The sequence below is a fragment of the Chrysochloris asiatica genome, unplaced genomic scaffold, assembly GCF_000296735.1.
Source record: "Chrysochloris asiatica unplaced genomic scaffold, ChrAsi1.0 scaffold00055, whole genome shotgun sequence".
NCBI classification, from domain to species: domain Eukaryota; kingdom Metazoa; phylum Chordata; class Mammalia; order Afrosoricida; family Chrysochloridae; genus Chrysochloris; species Chrysochloris asiatica.
Genome location: NW_006408573.1, coordinates 12,007,680 through 12,030,915, shown reverse-complemented (window position 1 = coordinate 12,030,915; position 23,236 = coordinate 12,007,680). Strand labels below are relative to the sequence as shown.

Here is a 23,236-nt window from a genome sequence, read left to right as displayed (position 1 = left end):
TTGGCAAATCTTAGTGTGCTAATTGTTGTCTTTTCTCTTTCTCTCTCTCTTTTTTAAATTAGGTACGTCTGTCACTAATGTAACTGCTACCGATGCTGATGACCCAGTTTATGGAAACAGTGCCAAGTTGGTTTATAGTATCTTGGAAGGACAGCCTTATTTTTCCATTGAGCCTGACACAGGTTTGTGGCCTAAATTTCAAATTCTATGTACTATTTCTTTGCTTTGGGGAAACACTTTTCTTGGTATTTGGATTATGAACTGCTACAACTAAGTACTTCATTGCTTGTACCGATAAGATTTGAATGTGTTAGACCTCTGCAATGTAAAATGTATGAGAAGCAGAGCAATCATTTTTATATGATTACATCAAATTGTAGCCCTTTTGTAGAAGGTCATTTGTTTTAACAGGTGGTGGCACCCTTTTTTATCCTGTAATAAAATGTACTTAAACACCAGATACATATAGATTTCAATTTTAACTCAGCTCCTTACTGCTTGGCAAGTGACTTTTCTAAATCTTTGCAATCTTTTTTCTCTACATCTGTGAAATGGGTGTTATAGCTACCTCCTAGTGTCATAATAAGGATCAGATAAAGCAATAAATACCAACCATGCAAGCTCTTAATGAATCCTAGTATTGTTAGTATAACAAATATTGTTATATTTTCTGTGACATTGCTGTTGTTAAGTGCTGTCAAGTCGCTTCCGACCCATAGCGACCCTGTACAGGGTTTCTGAAGAGCAGCTAATGGAGAACTAATTTGAAAAACTGAATATTAATATTCACCAATTAGAGTTATCATTAAAACATTGTCATTGCTAAATATTAATCTGGCCAATATCCTGAGGTCTGGTGGTAAAGATTTTACAGAGTATATAGTAAGTTGTTAAAACAAAGAAACAAACAAAAAAAACCCATAAATAAATAACAGCAACAACACCGACTTTTTTTCTGATTTGGAAAATATTTCATAAACGCAGTAATTTTGATAAATGAAGATGGTGGTGGTGGTTATATGCCATAGATTTGGTTTGGATTCATAGCGACCCTGTACATGGTTTCCGAGGCTGTAAATCTTTACAGGCTCAAAAAGCCTCATCTTTGTCCCATGAAAAGAAAGCATGTATCTTTAGTTTGATTTTAATATATTAAGACAGTAAAGCTGTTTTGTCACACTCTTTTACATCCAGGGAAAAATTTTTTTTTTTTTTTTGGTAGCACATTTAAAATTGGTACATAGTACAAGATCATTTGAATGTGCTTTCGTCTGTATCTGATGGCTTTATCTACAAATTTACAGATAGAAAAGTTCAATCTGCAGGCACATAGGCATCCAGTATTGCTTCTTTGAGTCACAGATTTTCAGCATCATTGAGACAAATTTCTCTGTCTTACCATTAAGTCAATTATTAACTGAATTTGAATTTTAAAGCTGCTCTTTGCAGTCTTTTTAATATATATAATTCAGAGTAAAATCCTCATACATTAAAAAGTGAGAACAAATATATTTATACATAAAAAGGTCATGACTTAAAATTGAATTTAGATTTAGAAACAGGAAAGAACTCAGAATGCATTAATTAGAGGCATAATTATATATCCTTCCTCAGCCGAGAAGGAAGTCTGTCATAAAGTTCATGTCATCTGGATGCCGTGATGACCCCAAGGAAGAGACAGAACAAGCAATCAGCACTTGGAGGGTGGGAGTCGGGGCTGTCAAGAAAAAGATTCTGGAGATATCCTATTTGTTGGTCAAAGTCACAGTGACAGACTTGGGACTCACAGTGAAGTCCTTCATTGGAAAAGCACTGGCAGATTACTCTGAACTTTATTTAGGCAATAATTACGGTGCCCCTGTTCTGTGAGACTGAAGCATGAGAATCGCCTCTGTGGAGTTAAATTGTTTTCTTCTTGCTTCTTGGACATTGGTTCCCTTGGGTCTTTTTGGTCACTGTTACCAGTTTAATACAGATATTGATTGTTGGTGATTTCTTTGTGTCATCAAGTTGGTGTTGACTCATAGGGACCCTGTATCGTCAATATACCGCGACTGTAGATCTTTACAGAAGCAGAAAACCTCATCATTCTCCTACAGAATGACTTTTAGACTGAGGCTGCTGATGTTATGGTTAGTAGCCCAACTGGTAACCCACTGTACTACCATGGCCAACAAATATCGTTTGGGCATTCACTCTGTGTACCGAATTAAACTGTGTCCCCCCAAGTAAATTTGGACCATGCTTCTTATGTTTGGCAATTATGTAATATGATCTTATGTGATAAGCCAATCAGATGTAGAAGAATTAATTATTGTTGTTAGGTGATCTTGAGTCAGTTCTTAACTCATAGCAACCCTATGTACAACAAACAAAACACTGGCCTGCCTTGTACCACCCTCACAGTTGTTAAGTTTGAATCTACTGGTACTGCCAAGGGGTCCATCTCGTTGTGGGCTTTCTACTCTTTTCACCAACAATCCACTTTACTGAGCAAGAGACTGACCCTTCCTTATAACATGTCTGAAGTATGGGAGATGAAGTTTCACTATCCTGGTGTTCTCTCTCTCTCTCTCTCTCTTTTTTTTTTTTTAAGTTTTTATTGTGAATTGGGTGACATGGGAGAACATCAGCTTTACATTCATCCTATCGTATTTTGTTTCATTGCAATGATTACAGTCCCCTCCATGCAACAGCATTTGCTTCCATTCCCTCTGTTTTTTTTTTTTGGATATATGCCGAAGCACTCAGGAATATACAAACAACCAAAGGGCACACCCCACAAGCTGGTCTCCAGCCGTCAACACACAGCCAGTCTCCCTCCCTGAGTCCAGGGTCCCCAGCTGCTCCATCTCTCCATGTCATCGTCTCTTCTTCCATCTCTGGTGTCACTGCTTCTCTGGATAGGGTCCTGCACTCCGCTCTTCTCCCTTGACAGTCCCAGGGTCATCCGCTCCTGGACTGCAAAATCAACGACTCTCCTCCTTTTGTTACAAAATGTCTACCTTTACATTTCTGACCATCACAGTCAGTCCTGATAGCAGTTATTCACTATTGAACCACAAGAGTCTTATTCCCATCTCCTTTCACCAGCCCAGTCCAGACAGGTTGGAAACCACTCAGTGGAGAGTCTACCTTCCCCCGCACCCTCTGGAACTATGCTCCCTCTTGAAAGCTTGTAAGCCAGTCACTCCGTGCCTTTGTAGTCCCCGCATTTTGGGTAGCTAATGTCTAAATTGGAGTCCTGATGTGGCTCTGTGGGTTAATGTGCCATACTGCAAAGCCATTTGAACTGCAAGGTCGGTGGTTCAAGCTCATCAGCTGGTCCTTGGAAACCCTATACAGGGTCACTATGGGTCAGAATTGACTCGATGGCACTTAACAATAACAACGTCTAAGTTGCCCATCCCTGTCAACCTGTGTACCAAGGGGGTGGGAATGATCCTCCCTGTAAACATTTGTTTCCTCTTTTGAGCTACTACATCCATAAGTATAAGTCAAGTTCATCAAATTGTAGTGGATTCTAAGGAGCTTTCTGACTGTACTGCTTCCAACACAGATGTATTTGCTCTTCTGATAGCCCATGATGCTTTTAATATTCTTCTCCAATGCTGTCTTCCTTATATGGTGTCCAACTTTCACATGCATTTGAGGCAATTGAAAATACCATGGCTTGGGTCAGGCACAACTTAATGCTCAAACTGACAGCTTTGCTCTTGAACATTTTAAAGAGGTCTTATGCAGATTTGCCAAATGTAAAATACATTGTTTGATTTCTTCTTTTTTTTTTGAATGTTGAAAGCTGATTCAAATTTAGGAGTATGACAATTCAAGAAACAGAAAAAATGCCCACTCTGCGTTGTCACTTACACAATTGGAAAGCAACCCTATTCCTACTATTCCTACTACTCTTAATAAGCTTATAACAATGCACTTAATGGTTGTTTTGTTTTTTTTTTTTTATCACAAGAGACCCGTCTGCATTTCATTGCATCAGCCCCGCCTAGTCAGATTGAATACTACTCACTGGAGATTCTACCTTCCTCCAGGCCCCCCCCCTCCCATTTTGGGTAGCCAATGTCCAAGTTGCCCATCCCTGTCTACTCTGTGTGTGGAGGGGGTGGGAATGATCCTCGCTGTAAAGATTTGTTCCCTCTTTTGAGCTACTGCTTCCATAGGTGTAGATCAAGTTCATCAAATTGTATGAGAATCTTTTTTTTTTTTCCTCTTCTTTTTACTTCCGGTTGAGCTCTGATTGTTTGATTTCTTGACTGCTGCTTCTATGAGAGCTAATTGTGGATCCAAGTAAATTAAAGTCATTGACAAATTCAGTATTTTATCGGGTTACAACCTTGCTATTTATTGGTCCAATTGTTTGCTTTATATTGAGATGCCATTCATATTGAAGACTGTAGTTTTTGACCTTCATCAGTTAAATATTTAAGTCCTCTTCACTTTGCAAGGTTGTATCATCTGCATTTCACAGGTTGTTAATAAGCCTTTCTCAAATCCTGATGCCACTGTCTTCTTCATATCATCCAGCTTCTTGAATTATTTGCTCAGCATACAGATTTTATAAGTATGGTGAAAGGATAGAACTTGGTGCACACCCTTCTCTATTTTAAACCTTTCAGGAACCTCTTGGTTTGTGTACAGGCTACTTATGAGCACTATTAAGTATCCTGAGATACTCATTCTTCAAAATGTTATCCATAGTTTTATTAGCCAAAAGCCTTTGCATAGTCAGTAGAGCACAAGTATACATCTCTCTTGTATTCTCTGCTTTCAGCCAATATCCATCCAACATCAACAGTGATATCCCTTCTGCCATGTCCTTTTCTGAATTTGGCTTAAATTTTTGGAAGTTCTCACTTGATGTACTGTTGCAACAATTTTTTAAATTACCTTCAGCAAAATTTTACTTGCCTGTGATATTAATGGTATTGTTCCATGATTTCCACTTTTTGTTGGGTCACCTCTGTTTGGAATGGGCGCAGATATGGATCTTTTCCAGTTGGCTGGCCAGCTAGCAGTTTTCAAATGTCTTGGCAAAGATTAGAGAGTGGCTCCAGTGCTGCATCAGTTTGTTGAAAAGTTTTATTTTGTATTCCCTCAGTTTCTGGAGTCTTTTATTTATTAATTAATTAATTTATGCCAATGCCTTTAGTGCAGTTTACACGTCTTCCTCAGTACCATTGGTTCTTGATCATATGCTACATCTTGCAATGGTTGAACATCCAAGAGTTTTTGATACAGTGGCTCTATGTGTTCCTTCCATCTTCTTTTGATGCTTTCTGCATCATTCAAAAACTTGCCCATAAGATCCTTAAATGTTTCAAGTTGAGGCTTGAATGTTTTCTTCAGTTCTCTCAGCTTGAGAAATGCTGATCATGTTCTTCCCTTTTGGTTTTCTCATTCCAGGTCTTTGCACATTTGATTATAATACTTGACTGTGTTCTGGAGCTGCCTTTTGAAATGATCTGTTCAGCTCTTTTATTTCCTCATTTCTTCCGTTCGCTTTTGCAAGTTTCAGGGTCTCTTCTGGCATTCTTTTTGACAGAACATCATATGTGATGTTCTTGATATCATCCCACAACTTTTCTGATCTTTGGTCATTAGTTCTTAAGATGGTCTCTAAATTCAAGTAGGATACCTTCAAGGTCATATTTTGACTCTTCTGGATTTTTTTCATTTTCTTCAGCTTCAACATGAACTTGCCTATGAGCAATTGATGATCTGTTCCACAATCTGATCCTGGCCTTGTTTTGACTGATGGTATTAAGCTTTTCCACTGTTTCTTCCCACAGATACAGTCAATTTGAGTCCTGTGTATTCTCAACTGTTGAAGTTCATGTGTATAGTCCTCTTTTATGTTGTTTAAAAAAAGGTGTTTACAGGGAACAATTCATTGGTCTTGTAGAATGAATCAGTTCTAGCATTAAAGCCATATTTTCCAATTACTAATCTTTCCTCTTTGTTTCCAGCCTTCTCACTCCAATCACCAAAATTATCAATGCATCTTGAATGCATGTTTGATTAGTTTCAGACTGAAGAGGTTAGTATAATTCTTCAATTTTATTATCACTGACTTTAGTGGTTAGTGTGTAAATTTCAATAATAGTGGTGTTAACTGGTTTTCCTTGTAGGTCTATGTGTATTAGTCTATCACAGACAATAATGTATTTCAAGATAGATCTTGAAATGTTCTTTTTAACAATGAATGTGACACTGTTGCTTTTCAACTTATTTTTCCTGGCATAGTAAACCGTGAGATTCAAAATACCCAATACCAGTCTCACTGATGCCTAGGATATCAATATTTTTGTGTTAAATTTCATTTTTGACAACTTGAACATTTTCTTGATTCATACTTTGGTTGTTCCATGCAGTTATTAATGCATGATAGCAGCTGTTTCCCTTCATTTTGGGTTCTTTCCCATCATCCATCATCAAAAGAAGGTCTTGAAAACTTTACTCCAGTTGCATCATTGTGATCAACTCTACTTTGAGGAGGCAGCTCTTCCCCAGTTGTATTTTGAGAGTGTCCCAACGTGAGGAGCTCATCTTCCGGCACTATCTTTGATAATATTCTGGTGTTTTTTTTTTTTTTTTTTATCAAGTTTCAATATTCGAATTTTGGAGCTGACAATGTTCCATTGCTATTCATAAGGTTTTCAGTGATTAAATATTTAGAAGTAGTCTGTTTCTGAGTGAAATACAAACATTTTTTTTTGTGTAAATGCTTGATTATAATTGAAGGCATTCAAAAGAAAGCAGAGAGTTAGTTGTTCCCATAGTCTAACCTTGATTCTGTCTCTGAAGCATTATTTTTTGAAACTGATAAATGCGGGTGAGCTAGAAAGAGGTGTGTTTTTGTGTGTGTATGTGAGAGAGAGAGAGAGAGTAGTGGGAGAGGGTAAAAGGACTATTCAAAATGGGATTAAGAACCCTGTTTTTTATTTTTGTACTAGAAGTACATAGATAAAGTGGTCAAATAACATTTGCCTTTATATTTTTATTAGTATTTTATAAGCAGATGGAAAATAATTACCACTTTATGTGTCCAAAGAGCTATAGATGAGTTGTGTCCTCTAGAAAACAAGAGTGAATGTAGCTTATTCTGGGCTTAACTCTAAAAGACAAAAAGAGAATGAAGCAGGATTGAAGAGCAAAGACTTTTCTTCTGTGATGTAGATCTCTGATACCCATAGAAGGGAAGAGAGAAAGATACAGTGTAAGGCAATTCAGATCTGACAACATCTTGGTTAATTCCATGTAGATCCCTGAGCAAGGATTTCCCTGAAGAAGAATCCCATATTACATATAAAAGGCCAGAATCTAATACTCCATAGAATTCTCCGTCATTGGCTAGGGCTTGCCTAGGGTAGTTGACCTATGCTTGAAATCTGAGGCTAATCTTAAAGGTGTTTCAGCAGAAGTTGTAGGCTACATACATGCACTTCTAGGCAAGTTCTTTCCTGAAGGGAAATGCAAATAATGGAACTCCATGACTGGCACAGTATGCAAATTAAAGATAGCATCTTACCTCTCAAATCAGTGAATGTGATGCTAAAAACAATATACAGAATTAGCAAGGGTTTGCTGAAATATCAGTAACTGAATGTGAAAATGTTATAGAAAAGAACTGAATGCTATGTATTGGAAACATTAATTTGACCCTGATTTGACATTTATTTAGACTTAGTAACTTAAATTCTATTAAAAAATTAAAATGTCTTAGATGAGCAGAGATTCATTACGTAAGGCCAAATGTGGCTCTGAGAGGACCTATATGGCTCTGAGAAATTACCTAACAAGACACCCTTCCACATGGTTGGTCTGTCATACCTTCATGAAGTGAGCAAGCATAACTGAGTCAGAAACTGTTGACTGAATATATCAGTAAGCTTTACCAATGATGTAGGGTCGTTCCTTTTTACATCAATGTTTGGGACACCAGCAATGATCAGACATGTAGCTCCAGTGATCAGCACTTCCACAGTGACAATTTCCACAACATGCCATGATGCTGACTACCTTCATGGTCATCATAAAGAGTTTTCCCAGTATTCACTGTCACCAAGCTCTTGATGTTAGAATATTTTGAATAAGGAAAAAGGAAATCAGGACAAAGAAGTCACACAATTCCTTGTACATTTATCTTGTACCTCGAACACTCCCTCTACTCCACATTAAAAAAAAAAAGGAGTACGAAGAACAAAACTCTGGACTTTGGAATAGTTAACTGCTTCTTTTCCTTGATTATTACACTCCAACTAAATGGAATGATTTTAGGTTGCCCTTACATTCTTAATCTCTCCCTTTTTTTTAAGCTTATGAATGTAGATAGATTTTTCATTTGTTCCTTTTTTCTTTCTTCTGTGAGCTGTGATGATCTTGTGTATTGATTTATTTTTTTTTTAATTCCAGTTCCCTTACTAGAATGTTTGAGGGGACTTCAGAAATAATGGCATTTTCCAGGCACTTTTTGATGCCCCTCGCATATAACCTATAAGAGAATGGGCTTGTCTGTTTCATTTATTTTGTATTCCTTTTCATAGCATAATGTTTGGTACTTAGTTGTTGTAGTTGTCAAGTGCCCTCTAATCTGTTCTGATCCATAGCAACACTGTATAGAGTTTCTGAGGAGCGGATGGTAAGCTTGAACTGCCAACCTAATGGTTCAAACTGACTTTGAAGTATAGTGCATTAACCCACAGTGCTACACCTGAACTCAAAAAATCTTTTCAATAGTAAAGAGGGAAGACAAAGGGAAGGAAGCTTACAGACATGAATAGAAGGTGGACTGAATTAAGAAGACACAAAAGCTTTCGATAAGTCATAGAACAGGTATGGAATGGAGCTTCATTTCCAACCTAAATCCCTTCGATCTGCTTCTCTGGTGAGAAGAACCCACTTTAACTCTCAGATGTGAATCTGTTTGGTTGAGATTCATTTAAGACTAACATTCATGCTATTCCCAAGTCTCAAACTATGTTTTAAGTGTCTAGGCAACACAATGCTATTCTTGTACTTGCAAAAATGAGGCTCGAGACTTTGTGATAGTCTCTTGGCCCGATTTAGTTCTAGATCACATAGGGAGATACAAAGGTTCTTGGGCTGCTGTACACAAAACTAGGTTATTAATATATTTTTCTATTTGCGAGGTTACCATAATGGGGGAAAAATGGCTCTGTTTGTTTAGTTGACAGAGCACTAAACAACACACTCTAAAGGGAAGAATTTCTATCTCCATTTTTCAAATTAGGAAATTGTGTTTCCCAGGGAATAAGATGAAATGGCTTCCCCACTTTAACATCAGGTTCTCTGTCAGACTGTAGCAATAGAAAGAATTAAAGACAACAAGAATATAACCATCAGCCCAGTTGTTAAACATTTGTTATGTTGTTGGCATTTGCCAATGGAGTTTACATACGTCATCAGATTTAACTGTTGGTTCCACACACTATTTTTAAGGTAGGTACTAACTCGACAGCTACTGACAACAGATAATGTCCTCTCATTTTTACTGATAAAAGAATAGAGGGCCAGGATTGATACATTTCTTGCCCAAAGCATTAGGAGCAGGATTCAAAATGAGTCTGCCTGATTCCAAACTCTAATTTTTCAGCATCTCCTTCTATTCTCAGTTGTGTTCAAAATGGCATAGATCATGACAAAGGTTGTCACTGGTTTGGACAAGGGCCTTAGTGCTTAGAATTAGGTCCATGTTTCTATTACATTGAGACATGGGTGATATAGAGTATTTTCAGAGAAAATGTGAGACAGTAGTGATTGTAAAATAACTTAATATTTTTATGAATAACGTTTATTACTGTGCTTTAAAAGGCAGAAAATAGCGTATTTGTATTAGAAAAATGTTTTATTTTTTGTTGTTGTCTCTCCTCCCTTCCACCCACAATACCATATGCTTGCTTGTAACATTTTGGGCACAGACAAGGAGAAACACGGCATTTATTTAAACAGCATTAATTTGACAACAAAACTGGAAAAAGAGTTGTAGTCCATCCTAAGTGATTGACGATGGAAAGTCAAAATGAGATGCAAGGCATGTGAATAATGAATGCTTAATTATCTAAAGAAATCTGGGTAAAGTTGCAGGACAGTCTTAACTTTGCTCGAGGCAAGCAAGAGTATGAAAAATGACCTGCTTAAAAATAAACTAACTTAATTCATTGACCTTTTTTTGAAACTCAAGCCATCTTTCTTCATTGGATACAAATAACATTTGTCTCAGTGGAACCTGAGATCAAGAAAAACAATGAGCTCAAGAAAAACAATACTTGAGGGAAAAAAATATCTATGTAATGAATGGTTCTTTTTTAGAAAAAAATCAAGATAATACATGGGGTCTTCATGAAATGCCTACATGGAATTGAGTCGTTTTTCTGATTTCTGCATTAAAAAAATAAATAGCAAATACTAGGATTCTTTTAAATCAGGATTCCATAGATTATTATTTCTACTGCCAATGTGTATGTATGCTTAGTAAACTTTCAAAAAACATATTCAGACAAAACCAGGCAGATCAACCATGTTGGGAAATGCAATGGTGGATGGGAATGGCTACATATTTCACTATAAATGAGATTCAGGGAACATCTATACTCTGACAAGTCTTGATGTCACTAATAGAGGCAAACACTATGGTGATAAATCCTTAAAATAATACACACAAGCACACACATGCATACTCTCACACACACAAGGCAAGTAGGGTGATAGCATAGTGCACATGGTGTTGGTCGTGGTAATGGGGAGAGAGAAAGGTGTGGCTGACTGAGCAAACCTATATGGAAAGAGGAGAGCAAAGAAGCCTCTTTAAGGTACTGATGTCTGAGGATGTGTCCTGAAAACTGATGTTAGTTTAAAAAGGGGAAGGTGAGGGGCAGGGGAAACTGTTAAATAAGGCCTTCCAGCAAAAGGAAGTCAGAGGGGCTGTATGCTTAAGGGAAAAAACAAAAACAGGGTGAACTTGGTAAACTTGAAAACTTTTATTATTCCCTGGTATCAAAACATTTCTACTTGAAGTGATTTTTCCATTTAAAAATAATCTTGAGCTAGAATTTTGAAATTGAGGCTCTTTTACTCATTGTCTGCATGACCATGACTGAATCTCTTTCCCTCTCTGGGTTTATAAGTATTCCAGTTTTTAAAATGCTGATGATACTAATATTGTTTTCTAATATTTCCTTCATACTAAAAGGAACTACACATGATCTATCAAATGCTTTAATCATCTTAAGTTATGGATGGAATCCTGGTGTGGCATTGACAGTTAATGCGGTCAGTTTGAACTGCAAGGCTGGCCGTTCAAGCTCACCAGCCATTCCTCAGAAACCCTGTACAGGGTCCCTATGAGTCCGAACCAACTTGACTGCACTTACCAATAACAATAACAAAGTTATGGATATTTCCCAAATTTCTAATTTTTGTTGAATGCAAAAAAACAAACAAACCAGAAAACCAAGAGGGAGGGTATTTTCAAACTTGTCATTTCTATCTAGGACAACCCAGAGCTTTTGGGAATTGATGTTCAGTTGAAATACATTTCAGTAATGGTAAATTCATACATCAAATTCTATTAAAAGCTCTGGTTTTGGAGTTGAAAGATTGACTGAGAAGGCAGATGTGAAATAGATAGGGAAACTGGTTTGACCAATTATTGAGAAAGTTACATCATAGGCAACAAAGAACTTTTTATAGCAGTCTGACCAGTTGCTTAGAAATGTCCACCCACCATGCAATTCACTCTCTCTTAGGAATCAACAACCCTTCCACCCAAGCCTGGCCTGGCCATGAAGTAGGAGACCCAGGGAGAGGAAATGGCTGGGCTGGTTTCTTATGTAACATGTGAAGGATTTCTAAACTGGAAGCAGGACAGGAATTATCCCAGGAGAGATCAGGCACATGGCCAACAGACAGCAAGATTTGAGAGGGAGCCAAGGAGTAGTTTTCTCATCTGTGAGGATATCCTGCTTATGAACTATTTATTCTATTTACATTTTTAACACAGTGAGAGGCATAGATTTTTACAATTTTTGAAGAAAGTAGTCATGAGAGAGATGCCTTGAAGACATAACACTCACGTACACACAGGCTCACAACAACTGAACAAGTTCAGTGTGTGGTTCAATGCTTGTTTCAGGTCAAAAGGAAGTCTGAGAAAGATGGTTAATTGTCTTTGCATTTCAGGAGGATGAACCACAAGTGGACACCAAATTTAAAAACGCAGACAGCAACAAGTTGTATACCAGTGACTTTGTGCTTACTTGTATTTAATCTGCCCACTGTGTAAGGATGTTATTTTAAATCTCTTATGAAAATGGAGTATTATAGGTATCCTTGATGTTAGATGGTGTGGCTGAATCTAAAAAGTTCATAAGATTTTGGTACATGCAGCTCACAAAAATTTGTCGAATGAATGAATGGATGGATGAGTTAGTGATCCTACTACTCTGACTTGAATTCAAAACTCACTGCATTGCTTCAAATAACACAAAAATAAATGATGATGATGATGGTGATATCAAAACTACCTTAAGTTTATATTTGGTCTCTGCTTAGACTATACAGATACATACCTCCAACAGAATCCATCCCCTCCTCCCAGTCTCTGTTTTGCTAATGATTAAACCCTCATATCCCAATGAGTGTGACAGCTGGCTGCTTGCATACATTGTGTTAACAACCATTAATTTCACTGCTTGATATCCCCAGGGGGAGGTAAAGCAGGTTGAATAAATGTTGTGGCCAGAGTAATTGTTTTACGATTATTAAAAATACCTCCCACCCCTAAGCAAGCACATGATGTGGTTGTTGCTAAGTGTCATTGAATTGTTTCCGACTTATAGTGACCCTGTGTAGAGTTTTCAAAACCATATCTTTGTAGGAACAGAAAACCTTGTCTTTTTCCCATAGAGCAACTGTTGGGCTTGAACCACTGGTCTTGTAGTTTGCAGTCCAGTGTTTATCCTACTGTGCCACCATGTTCCCCAGCAAGCACATTGTTGTTGTCATTGTTAAGTGCTGTCGAGTGAGTTCTGACTAGAAGCAACCCTGGTTTTTGAGGAGTGGTTGCTGAGCTTGAACTACCAACCTTGCACTTCAAACTGACCTTGCATTAAACCATAGTACCGCACCAGGACTCCAGCACACAGAGCAGTCAAATAAAGCTGAAAGCAGTTACCTGTGAGGTTACCTACACCATACCTTGAACAAACTTAAACCAAATGCACTGCCATGGAGTCGATCTAACGCATACCAAACCTCTATTGGGTTCCCAAGATTGTTAATCTCTACAGGAACAGGTGATCGTGTCTTTCCTTTGAGGAGAAGCTGGTGACCTTGTGTTAGTAGCCCATAACATGCCACACCACCACAAACCTCTCTTAAATCCAGAGGGAGCTGTTCAGTGCTGATGAAGCCTAGAGTCATGGAGATGTATGAATATGTTCTTGAGGAAACCAGGGTCTTTGAGTGTGAGTAATGAAAAGAATGGTTATGAACCACACAAGCATCTCAAAATGTAACACCTACTGTCACACTGGGGTGTTTTGGGAAGGGATGGTTGTTGTTGTTAAGTGCCATCGAGTTGATTCCAACCCATAGCCACCCTGTAGAGGGTTTCCAAGTAGCTTGAACCTCCGACCTTGCAATTCTGGTGAGATTGAACCGCCAACCTTGAAGTTCAAATGGCTTTGCAGTCTGGCACATTAACCCACAGTGACACAACAGGACTCCTTTGGAAGGGATTTATTGTTGTTGTTGCTATGTGTCATGGAGTCAATTCCAACTCATAGAGACCCTGCACAGGGTTTCCAAGGTTGTAAATCTTTAAGGGAGCAGAAAGCCTCATCTTTCTCCCGCGGAACAGCTGGTAGTTTCAAAGTGCTGACCTTGAGATTAGCAGCCCGGTTCGTATCCACTATGCTACCAGAGATTAGGAGGAAGCGATCGTACTGATTGACTAATGATACCCATCCAAGCCAGTAAGCCAATTAGCTAGGCGTAGAGATTTTCCCAGCTTAGAGTGCATCATGTCCCTGTAGAAGTAAGTCATAATATCTGTTTCTACAGCGATACTCATTTTCCTCCTTTGAAATCTGGCTCTGAGTTTCAGCTGGACAAGTTCAAAGTGATTCGGTCAAAAAGGTCAAGGATTTGTTCTTATTGATTTTATAGAAGAAAGGCATGGCTTATCCCAGCCAATATCTATCTAAAGAAATGCATTTTTGCCAAGCCCTTATATACGTCTCACGATTTTATTGATGTTGTCCCTTGTCCTTCTCTACCCACATGACCTAATTCTGTTTCCCCAGCAATTAAAGTTATGTTCCCCATACCCCTGCTTCTTAACACTTATTCTTGTGTTTTGTATCAATGGCAATGTGAGGTAAATTTCCCAAGCAGAAGGATTGACTAACATTCTTGTTTGAAAAACAGAACAATAAAAAAAAATTCTAAAATGCAGTTGTAAGAGACAAAGATAGAGATATGAGTACATTTTTATTGAGAGCTCAGAAAGGTCAGTTAATACTGCAAATCATTTTCATTCAATCCAAAGGGAACCTCTGAGGTAGATTCTCAAGCATGAATAAGAGTCCACTGTCCTAGTGTGGCGCTGAAGGGTAAGCACTATAATGCTAACCTCAATGTTGGTGGTTCAATCACACCAGTCTCCCCTCAGAAATCCTATATAGAGTCATTGAGTAAAACCGACTTGATGGCACTTAACAACAACAACAAGGACTTGATAGGTTGTTGTTGTTGGTTCCTACTCACAGTGACCCTGGTTTCTGAGGCTATAAATCTTTGTGAACTCAGAAACTCTCATCTTTCTCCTGTGGAGTGGCTGGTGGGCTCAAACTTCCAACCCTGTGGTTCGCAGCTCAGTGCTTATCCTATAGTCACTGTGCTCTCAGGGTGATAGGTTGTTGTTGTCATTGTTGTTGTTGTTAAGTGCCGTTGTGTTGGTTCTGTTCATAGTGACCCTGGATAGGGTTTCTGAGGAGCAACTGATGGTTTTGAAGCACCAACCTTTCTTTCGGTTAGCAGTTCAGTGCTTATCCTATAGTGCCACACCAAGACTCTGGTTTGATAGGTGTTGTTGTTAAGTGCCATCAAGTTGGTTTTGACTCATAGCAGCCCTGTATAGAGTTTCCAAGGAGCAGCTGGTGGGTTTGAACTGCTGGCATTCTGACTCGAAGTCCAGTGCGGATCAGGGAACACAAATACCAGGATACTTGTCTGTTCTTTCATTTCCTCTGGACTAAAACTGGAGATCAAAATCTCTATTTCCTTGTAAGAAAGACTTACTATTGCTCTTGTTTTCTTTTTCAAGTTTGTGCCCTGAGGACAGGAATCCTGTCTAGTTTTCCTCACCTTGTACTCTAGTCCGTAGGATTGTGCTTACGGTGTAATGATTATATAGTATAAATGAAACGGTACGTATATTTAACTACCAGCTATTCTGCAGTATAATGATTATATAGTATAAATGAACCTGTTCATCTAGTTAACTACCAGCTCTTCTGCAGGAGAAAGATGAGACTTTCTGCTCCCGTCAAGATTGACAGCCTCGGAAAAACCCATACAGGGTCGCTCTGAGTCAGAACCGACTCTACGACACATAACCACCACCACCACATATATTTAACCCAAAACGGACACGGTTTGAAAATGGGCTTCCTCAGAAGCGTCTGGACGTTATACATTCCAGATTCAAGTGATTCTGAATTTCAAAAATAGATGCTTTCTAAAAGCTAAGAATATATCTTTGGACTCTTGCCATCGTCAGTATATATTACCATCTGATTATTTTGCAACAGTAGAGTGGCATCACTGTCAGCAGACCAGGGACACCAGGATGTGCCCACAGTCACCGTCTCTAGAGGATGTTTGTGTCTGTCCTTCCAGAAGCGGTGACTTCCTACTCAGAGCAGTGGCACACACACATGCTCATCCTAATCAATTATATGCTGTGCAGAACCTCAAGAGGGAGGAATGTACCACTTCTTGATGACCCAGTCTTGGTTGCTTCTTATAATGCTCTCACACTGTGATGTGGGGGCCATGCTCCCAACTTTGCTTATAAGGAAATAAATACACGTTAGCTTCTTGAAGCTGCCCAGAAGGAAAAGCCAGACCTGGGTTTCTTGTCAGTCAGAACCTACTGCATTAGGTAGGCGCTCTGTGTGAATATGAAGATGGTTAAGGAAAAACAAGAGTCCTGGTGTGGCATTGTGGGATAAAACACTGGACCTCAAGGTCAATTTGAACTGCAAGGGGGGCAGTTCAAACTCACCAGCTGCTCCTTGGAAACTCTATAGAGTCACGATGAGTCAGAACTGTCTCAATGGCACTTAACAACAACACCAAGGCTAACAAGGCTAACAGAGTTTAACCGGTTGGTAAGTGTAAGTGTAGCCATAATTAGATAGTCTCTGAGAGCTTCTTTAAAAGTAGCTCGCTTGCACATTCAGTACTGTTTTATTGTGTGTGACAGAGTATTACTGGAACTTTCCTTTCCATTCCATTAACTTCAGTATTTTTGCTGTGTCTTATCAGCCACTTTTGTGTTCTGACGCCTGTGGATCTCTAAAAGACAGGAGCTGAGACAGTGAAATTATGATATTTAGCAACATATATCATGAATGAGAATAATAATGATTCTTTTTACATGATGAAGGAAACTACTAATTTTATTTCCTTGCTCTCATTCTCAGCAGAATATAAATTAGCCAGCCAAGACACAAAGAGTCACGATAGAAAATATTACTGTGTACCAGGCTTTGAAAACTAAAGCTGGTACTTTATTTAAAAATTGAAAAAGCAGACATTGAACCTAATTGGCTGTTAGTTCTTCGTTTGTAAAACAGAGTCAAAGAAGGAAACCCTGTTTAGATAACGGTTTCAACAAGAATTGTTGATGATTGAAAATGTAGCTTCAGTGTAGTATTGACTGTGGTTTTTTTTTTTCCTCATGTAGCTATTCTACCCCAGACAGGTAAATAGGGAGGTAGATCGACAGGCAGACAGTGAGCTTGTTAGCTGCCTTGCAGTTGATTTTGACTCATGGTGACCACGTGTATTACAGAATGAAATTATCCTCTCATTGGCAGGTGTGTTCAAGCCCATTGCTGCAACTCTCATGCGATTCCGTTGCACGCTCACTAAAACCCAGCTTGAGTTCTTTTTTGGCTTCAGTTCCTCATGATGAGGTTCTCTTGTGATCTAAGTTTCCATTGGCTCATGCTCATAAGTCAGTCGCCAGACCTTACTTCCTAGTCTGTCTTAGTCTGGAAGCTCCGCTGAAACCTGATCACTATGGGTGACCTTGCCGCACTTGAAATACCATTGGCATAGCTTTCAGCATCACAGTAACATGAAAACCACCAGAGTACAACAAACTGACAGATGGACGATAGTATTCTATAATATTGTTACTGTTCAGTGTCGCCTAATCGGTTCCAACTCAGAGTGACCCTATATAGGGTTTCCAAGGAGCAGCTGGTAGGTTTGAACCACTGACCTTGCAGTTAGCAGTCCAGTGTGCACGAGGACTCCCATCCTTTACTCCATTTTCTATCAAATTTACCAAATTACATTAGTATCTTGATGGAAATGTATTCTGAGATTACATCACTTTCTCTCACATTTGAAAATAGAATTATGGAAAAACATGTTTTGAAATGGTATTTATCTTATTTACATTTCATATGAACTCTAAAGTAATGTGTTTCCTACACTCTGGGAAATAATTATGGAAGACTGTCATCTATGAAACTGAAAAGCATGCTGAAAGGAAACAGAGAGACAAAGTCTGTGTGTTACATCCACATGTATCTTTAACACATGAATCCTCTGAGTGGTCACTTCATGTTCAAGGGCAAGGAGGAGTCAAGGCAGTGCCTCGGGACGTCAACATTATGCAATGTTCTGGACTTCTGCTTTGAAGTCAAAGTTCAACATCTGCTGCCTCTAGCATTCCCTAGCTGCATCACCTTGACTAAAATATTTCATAGCCTTGGGACCTTGTTTCTGTACATCTTAGGACTGAATGATGATAACTAATTTGCAGAGCTCTTGGGAGATTTCAAGCAGATCATTTGCCAGACCTTTCTTCCTCATCTGTCTTTGACTGGATTCTGCCCTGGAACTTATTCAGCATCATAGCAATACTCAAGCCTCCAATAACAGGCAAGTGGTGGCAGGACTTGAGGTCATTTGGAAGCTAAAACTTGGCAATGTACTTCCAAAACCTGGCCAGTGAAAACCGTATAGATTACAATGGTACAGTCCCATTGTGTGTGGATTTCCCGTGAGTCTGGGCTGACTGTTCTGAATAACAACAATAGTATCATGTGCAAATGTCCCCATATGTCTTTTTTACCCAGTTACAGGAACTCCCTCACTAGTCAAACCTAGAATTTTCATGGATGAACAGTAATCAAATATCATTTTCTTAAAACCTGGCATGTCTCATCCTGAGCCACAACAGAACTGGAAACTGTGGATAGCACACATCAGGGGCTTGAAAATGAATTTCAGTGGATAATAGAGGCTTGTCTACATTTAATACACAACATTAAAATCATGTCATGTTGGTGGAGTAGCTGTAGAGTTCAGAGCTACTTAGTGAGGTACAGGTAGTGGCCCAGAGCCCTGTGTTCGGACCCAGGAGCGTCTGAGTGGGAAGTAGCATTTCAAAGCCTGCCGCCTCAGCTCCTGACTTCTGCATTTTTGCAGCACCATTAGAGTTTGCTTTGCTGCAACAGGACTGTCTTCTTCCAACGAACAGCCACCACCTGCTTCTGACTCAATTTGCCTCGTATTTCCAGGCAACCACTAAAAAAAAAAAAAAGGTGATGAGTTTTGTATATGTGCTAATATTTATGTATGTATGAGTATAAGCACACAACTAATTCGATTGAAAGGTGCTCAGAGTGTTTCCCAGTCATAAATGACTTTTCCTGCACAGCTCCCCCATAAGTAGGCCAGTACTGCTCTGACTTTTGTATATTCTTGGGTCAAATTTCTCTCTCTTGTTGTTTGGTGCCATCAAGTCAGTACTGACTCACAGAGACCCTATGCACAACACAATGAAACACTTCCCAGTCCTACACCAACCTCACAATCGTTGCTACATTTGACCTTTTCGTTGCTGCCACTATGCCAATCCATTTTGTCGGGATTCTTCCTCTTCTTCTCCAACCTTCCATTTTACCAAACATGATATACTTCTCCAGGGAGGGGTTCCTCCTGAAAGCATGTCTGAAATATGAGAGACAAGTCTGGCCATCCTGGCTTCCAGGGTGCATTTTGGCTATACTTCTTCCATAGTACTTTTAATATTCTCCTTCAACACTATAGCTCAAATGCATCAATTCCTCTGTGGTCTTCCTTATTTACTATTGAACTTTCGCTTGCATATGAAGTTACTGAAAATACCATGGAATGAGTCAGGTGCACCTTCGTCCTCAAACAGACTTATTTGGTCTTCAACACTTTAAAGAGATATTCTGCAGCACATTTGCGTAATGCAATATGTTGTTTGATTTTTCTGACTACTGCTTCCTTGAGTGTTGATGAAAATGAAGTCTTTGACAACTTCAATGTGCTCTCCACTTATCATAATGCCATTTACTGGTCAAGTGGTGAGGATTTGTGTTTTCTTTATATTGTGGTGCAGTATATACTGAATCAGTCAATGTATTAAGTCATCTTCATTTTCAGCAAGCACGGTTGTATCATCTGCATATTGTAGGCTGTTAATGAGTCTCCCTCCAGTCCTGATGCCATTTTTTTTCTTCATATAATCCAGTTTCTCAGCATACAGATTAAATAACGATGGTGAAAGGATACAACCCTGGCATTTAAAATTTCCTAATTTTAAACTATTCAGCGTTCCCTTGTTCTTTTCAAACAACTGCCCCTTGGTCTTTGTACAAGTTCCCCATGAGCACATCTAAGTGTTCCGGAATACTCATTCTCTGCAATGCTGTCTATAACCTGTCATGATCCACACAACTGAAGCCTTTATGTAGTCAGTAAGGTACAGGTTGTTGTTGTTGTTAAGTGCCATCAAGTCAGTTTGAACCCATAGCGACCTTGTATAGGTTTTCCAAGGAGCGGCTAGAGAACTTGAACCACCATCCTTACAGTTCAAATGGCTTTGCAGTGTGGCGCATTAATGCACAGCACCACACCAGGACAGGTGTTGTTGTTGTTGTTGTCAAGTGTCATCAAGTCAATTCCGACCCATAGCGACCCTGTATAGGGTTTCCAAGGAGCAGCTGGTGAGCTGGAACCACTGACCTTGCGGTTCAAACGGCTTTGCAGTCTGACGCATTAGCCCACAGCACCACACCAGGACTCCTCCAAGACAGGTAGAGGTGAAGAAATGGAGAGAAGCCATCTCTAAACCTCCATGCATCTTCAGAAGGGGTCTACACATAGTTATTATTGGTATGCTTCACTGTTGTTGTTGTTGTTAAAATCGATTCCCACTCATAGTGAACCTGTCTGTATAGGACTTCCAGTGAGCAGGTGGTGGGTTTGAACTGCCTACCTTGTGGTTTGAAGTCCAGTGCTGATCCTACAAAACCACATTATATGTTACTAATATGTTGTATGTTACATAGAGGTACCCTGGTGGTTAAATACAGTGGTTAAATGCTCAGTTACAAACCAAAAGATTGGTGGTTCAAGCACACCAACAGCTCCAAAGGAGAAAAGAGCAGCTGATCGCCTCACGTAAAGATTATAGCTTCAGAAACCCTATGGGGCAGTTCTACTCTGTCACTGTGAGTATGAAGTGCCTAACAACATGTTATCTTCAGTGTGACTTCTATCACCAAGGCCATATTGTCCAACTACTGATCCTTCTTCCTTGCTTCAACATAATCTTCGAATCACCAGTAATCATCAGCGCATTTTAATTGCATGTTGGATAAATTTTACATTGCAGAGGTTGGAAGAAGATGTCAATTTCTTTATCTTTGGAATTAGCAGTTGGTAAGTAAAGATGTCATTTTGAAGATTAAGAGCTGGTTATGAATCAGGCTGCTAACCTCAAGGTTGACAGTTCAATACTCCAGCTGTTCCGCGGGAGACAGATGAGGCTTTCTGCTCCCGTAAAGATTTGCAGCCTTGGAAACCCTGTATAGGGTCGCTATGAATCGGAACCGACTCCACGGTACTTAACAACAACAACATGGGTATGGAAGCTGGGAAATAAATGAGGAAGTCCCAAGAAGAATTTGTGCCTTGGGGTTATGGTGTTGGGGAAGAATATTGAATGTACCACGGACTGCCAGAAGAATGAACAAACCTGTTTTGTAAGAAGTACAAATACATATCCCCTTCTTATGCATCTTTGTATTGATTCCTTGGGACAAAGGCAGCCAGGAGGAGAATCTGCTCAGCAGGGAAGGAGGAGGGACTGGAGCTTGAAAAGAGGAGGTTGGTAAAGAAAGAGAAAAGAAAGAGATAGGGAATCATATATAGGTATAATTTTTCATAATTCAGGGAAGAAAAGGAAATTGTCTGCATTTGTTATAGACTCATCTCTAAATATACATCATAAAAACATAAGTAATTTAATACATTTAAAGAACCCAGCTCTAATATATTTTGACAGCTGTCACAAAGGGAATAAATGTTGTTAACTCATAGCAACCCTGTAGAGAGTTTCTGAGGAGCAGCTGGTGGGTTTGAATTGCTGACCTTGTGGTTTGCAATCCAAGGCTGATCCTACAGCACCACACATCTGCTCTGACCAATCATGTATTTGGTAACTCTCTGTTAACCAGGAGATCTATCTCACTTGCTACTTTGCTACTGTGAATGCTTGTACCTCCAGCTTGCCCCCTAGGAAGCTCAAATGTGGCCTCTTCTTTCTACAAGTCTAATGATCTTCTGTCCTGGAGAGAGATAGTGTTCCCATCCTTTCAGATTGCCTCTCTGTCACTGGGCATACTTGTACCTGGGTTTTAAGATCCACCAATGACCTGGCTTGCTTATAAATAAAAGGTGGCCTTGGTAGATGAGAACCACAGGTCATAAATGCTTCCCGAAGCTGACATTTTCATTTAATTTCTGTCTGCAATGGAAGGAGGCAAGTATTAAACTTACTTTTATATAAATGGGAAAACTGGAGGCCCGAAAGCCAATGAGTTGTAGAGCCTGGTTTTACTAACTTCAAAAACTTAGAATATAAGATTTTCATAGAAAGTCTTGGAGCACTAGTGGCACGTTAGTTAAAGGATTTGATTGCTAATCTAAATGTCAGGGGTTCAAACCTACCAGTCACTCTGTAGGAAAAAGATGTGGCAATCTGTTTCTGGAAAGATTTACAGTCTTGGAAACACTCAGGATTAGTTCCAGGATTAAAGTATCATCAGGAGTTGGAATTGACTCAGTGGCAGTGGGTTTGGTTAGTTTGCAAGGACAGTCTCTTTATCTGTCTGCTCCATGTACTCTTAGGACCGGGAACAGTATGTGATGAATGGTGTTGTTGTTAGGTGCATTGAATCGATACCGATTCATAGTGATCCTAGGCACAACAGAATGACACACTGTCCTGGTTCTGTGTCAGCCTCACAGTTGTTGCTACATTTGAGCCCACTGCCCTGCCACTATGCCAGTTCTTCCTGTTGGTGGTGTTCTTCTTTTTCTTCGACCCTCTACTTTACCCAAACAACTTACCCTTTTTCAGGGACTGGTCCCTCCTGATGCTATGTCCAAAGTCCGAGAAAGAAAATCTGGCCATCCTAGCTTCTGAGGAGCATTCTGGCTGTACTTCTAACAAGATTTGTTTCCTGTTTTGGCAGTCTGTTTTTTTTTTTTTTAATTGCCACCAAGAGAAAGATCAACTTCTATTCATCTTTGCCTCTTTAGTGCCTAGCACAGGCCTGGAGTATGGAAAGCAGCTAACAAATGTTTGTTGAACAAACTAAATTACATTAAATCAGGTAACACACATAATGAACAATAAGAGAACTTTGCACAAATAGTGCTCATTTCCATCACAATCACATTTCTTCACAATTTGCCCAACCTACCTTTCCTAAGTCATCATCCCCACTAATGTGACTTTAAGCATCACAGACTTTTCATGTGCACAGCACACATTTCCATGTCTGTGGAAGCTTCCTTCCTGCTTGTATTGCTTTCTGCAATGCACTCGCAGTCTTAAATCCATCAGCCTTGG

At 39.3% G+C, this 23,236-nt stretch overlaps 1 protein-coding gene across 1 annotated transcript in view; it reads left to right on the top strand.

Annotated features, from left to right (window-relative positions):
* Positions 1–23,236, top strand: part of CDH8 (cadherin 8, type 2) — a 534,958-nt gene that overhangs the window by 257,873 nt on the left and 253,849 nt on the right. The window contains exon 4 of the mRNA XM_006863583.1: positions 63–182. Within this exon, the coding sequence (XP_006863645.1) occupies positions 63–182 (120 nt within the window). The remainder of the gene's footprint in view (positions 1–62; positions 183–23,236) is intronic.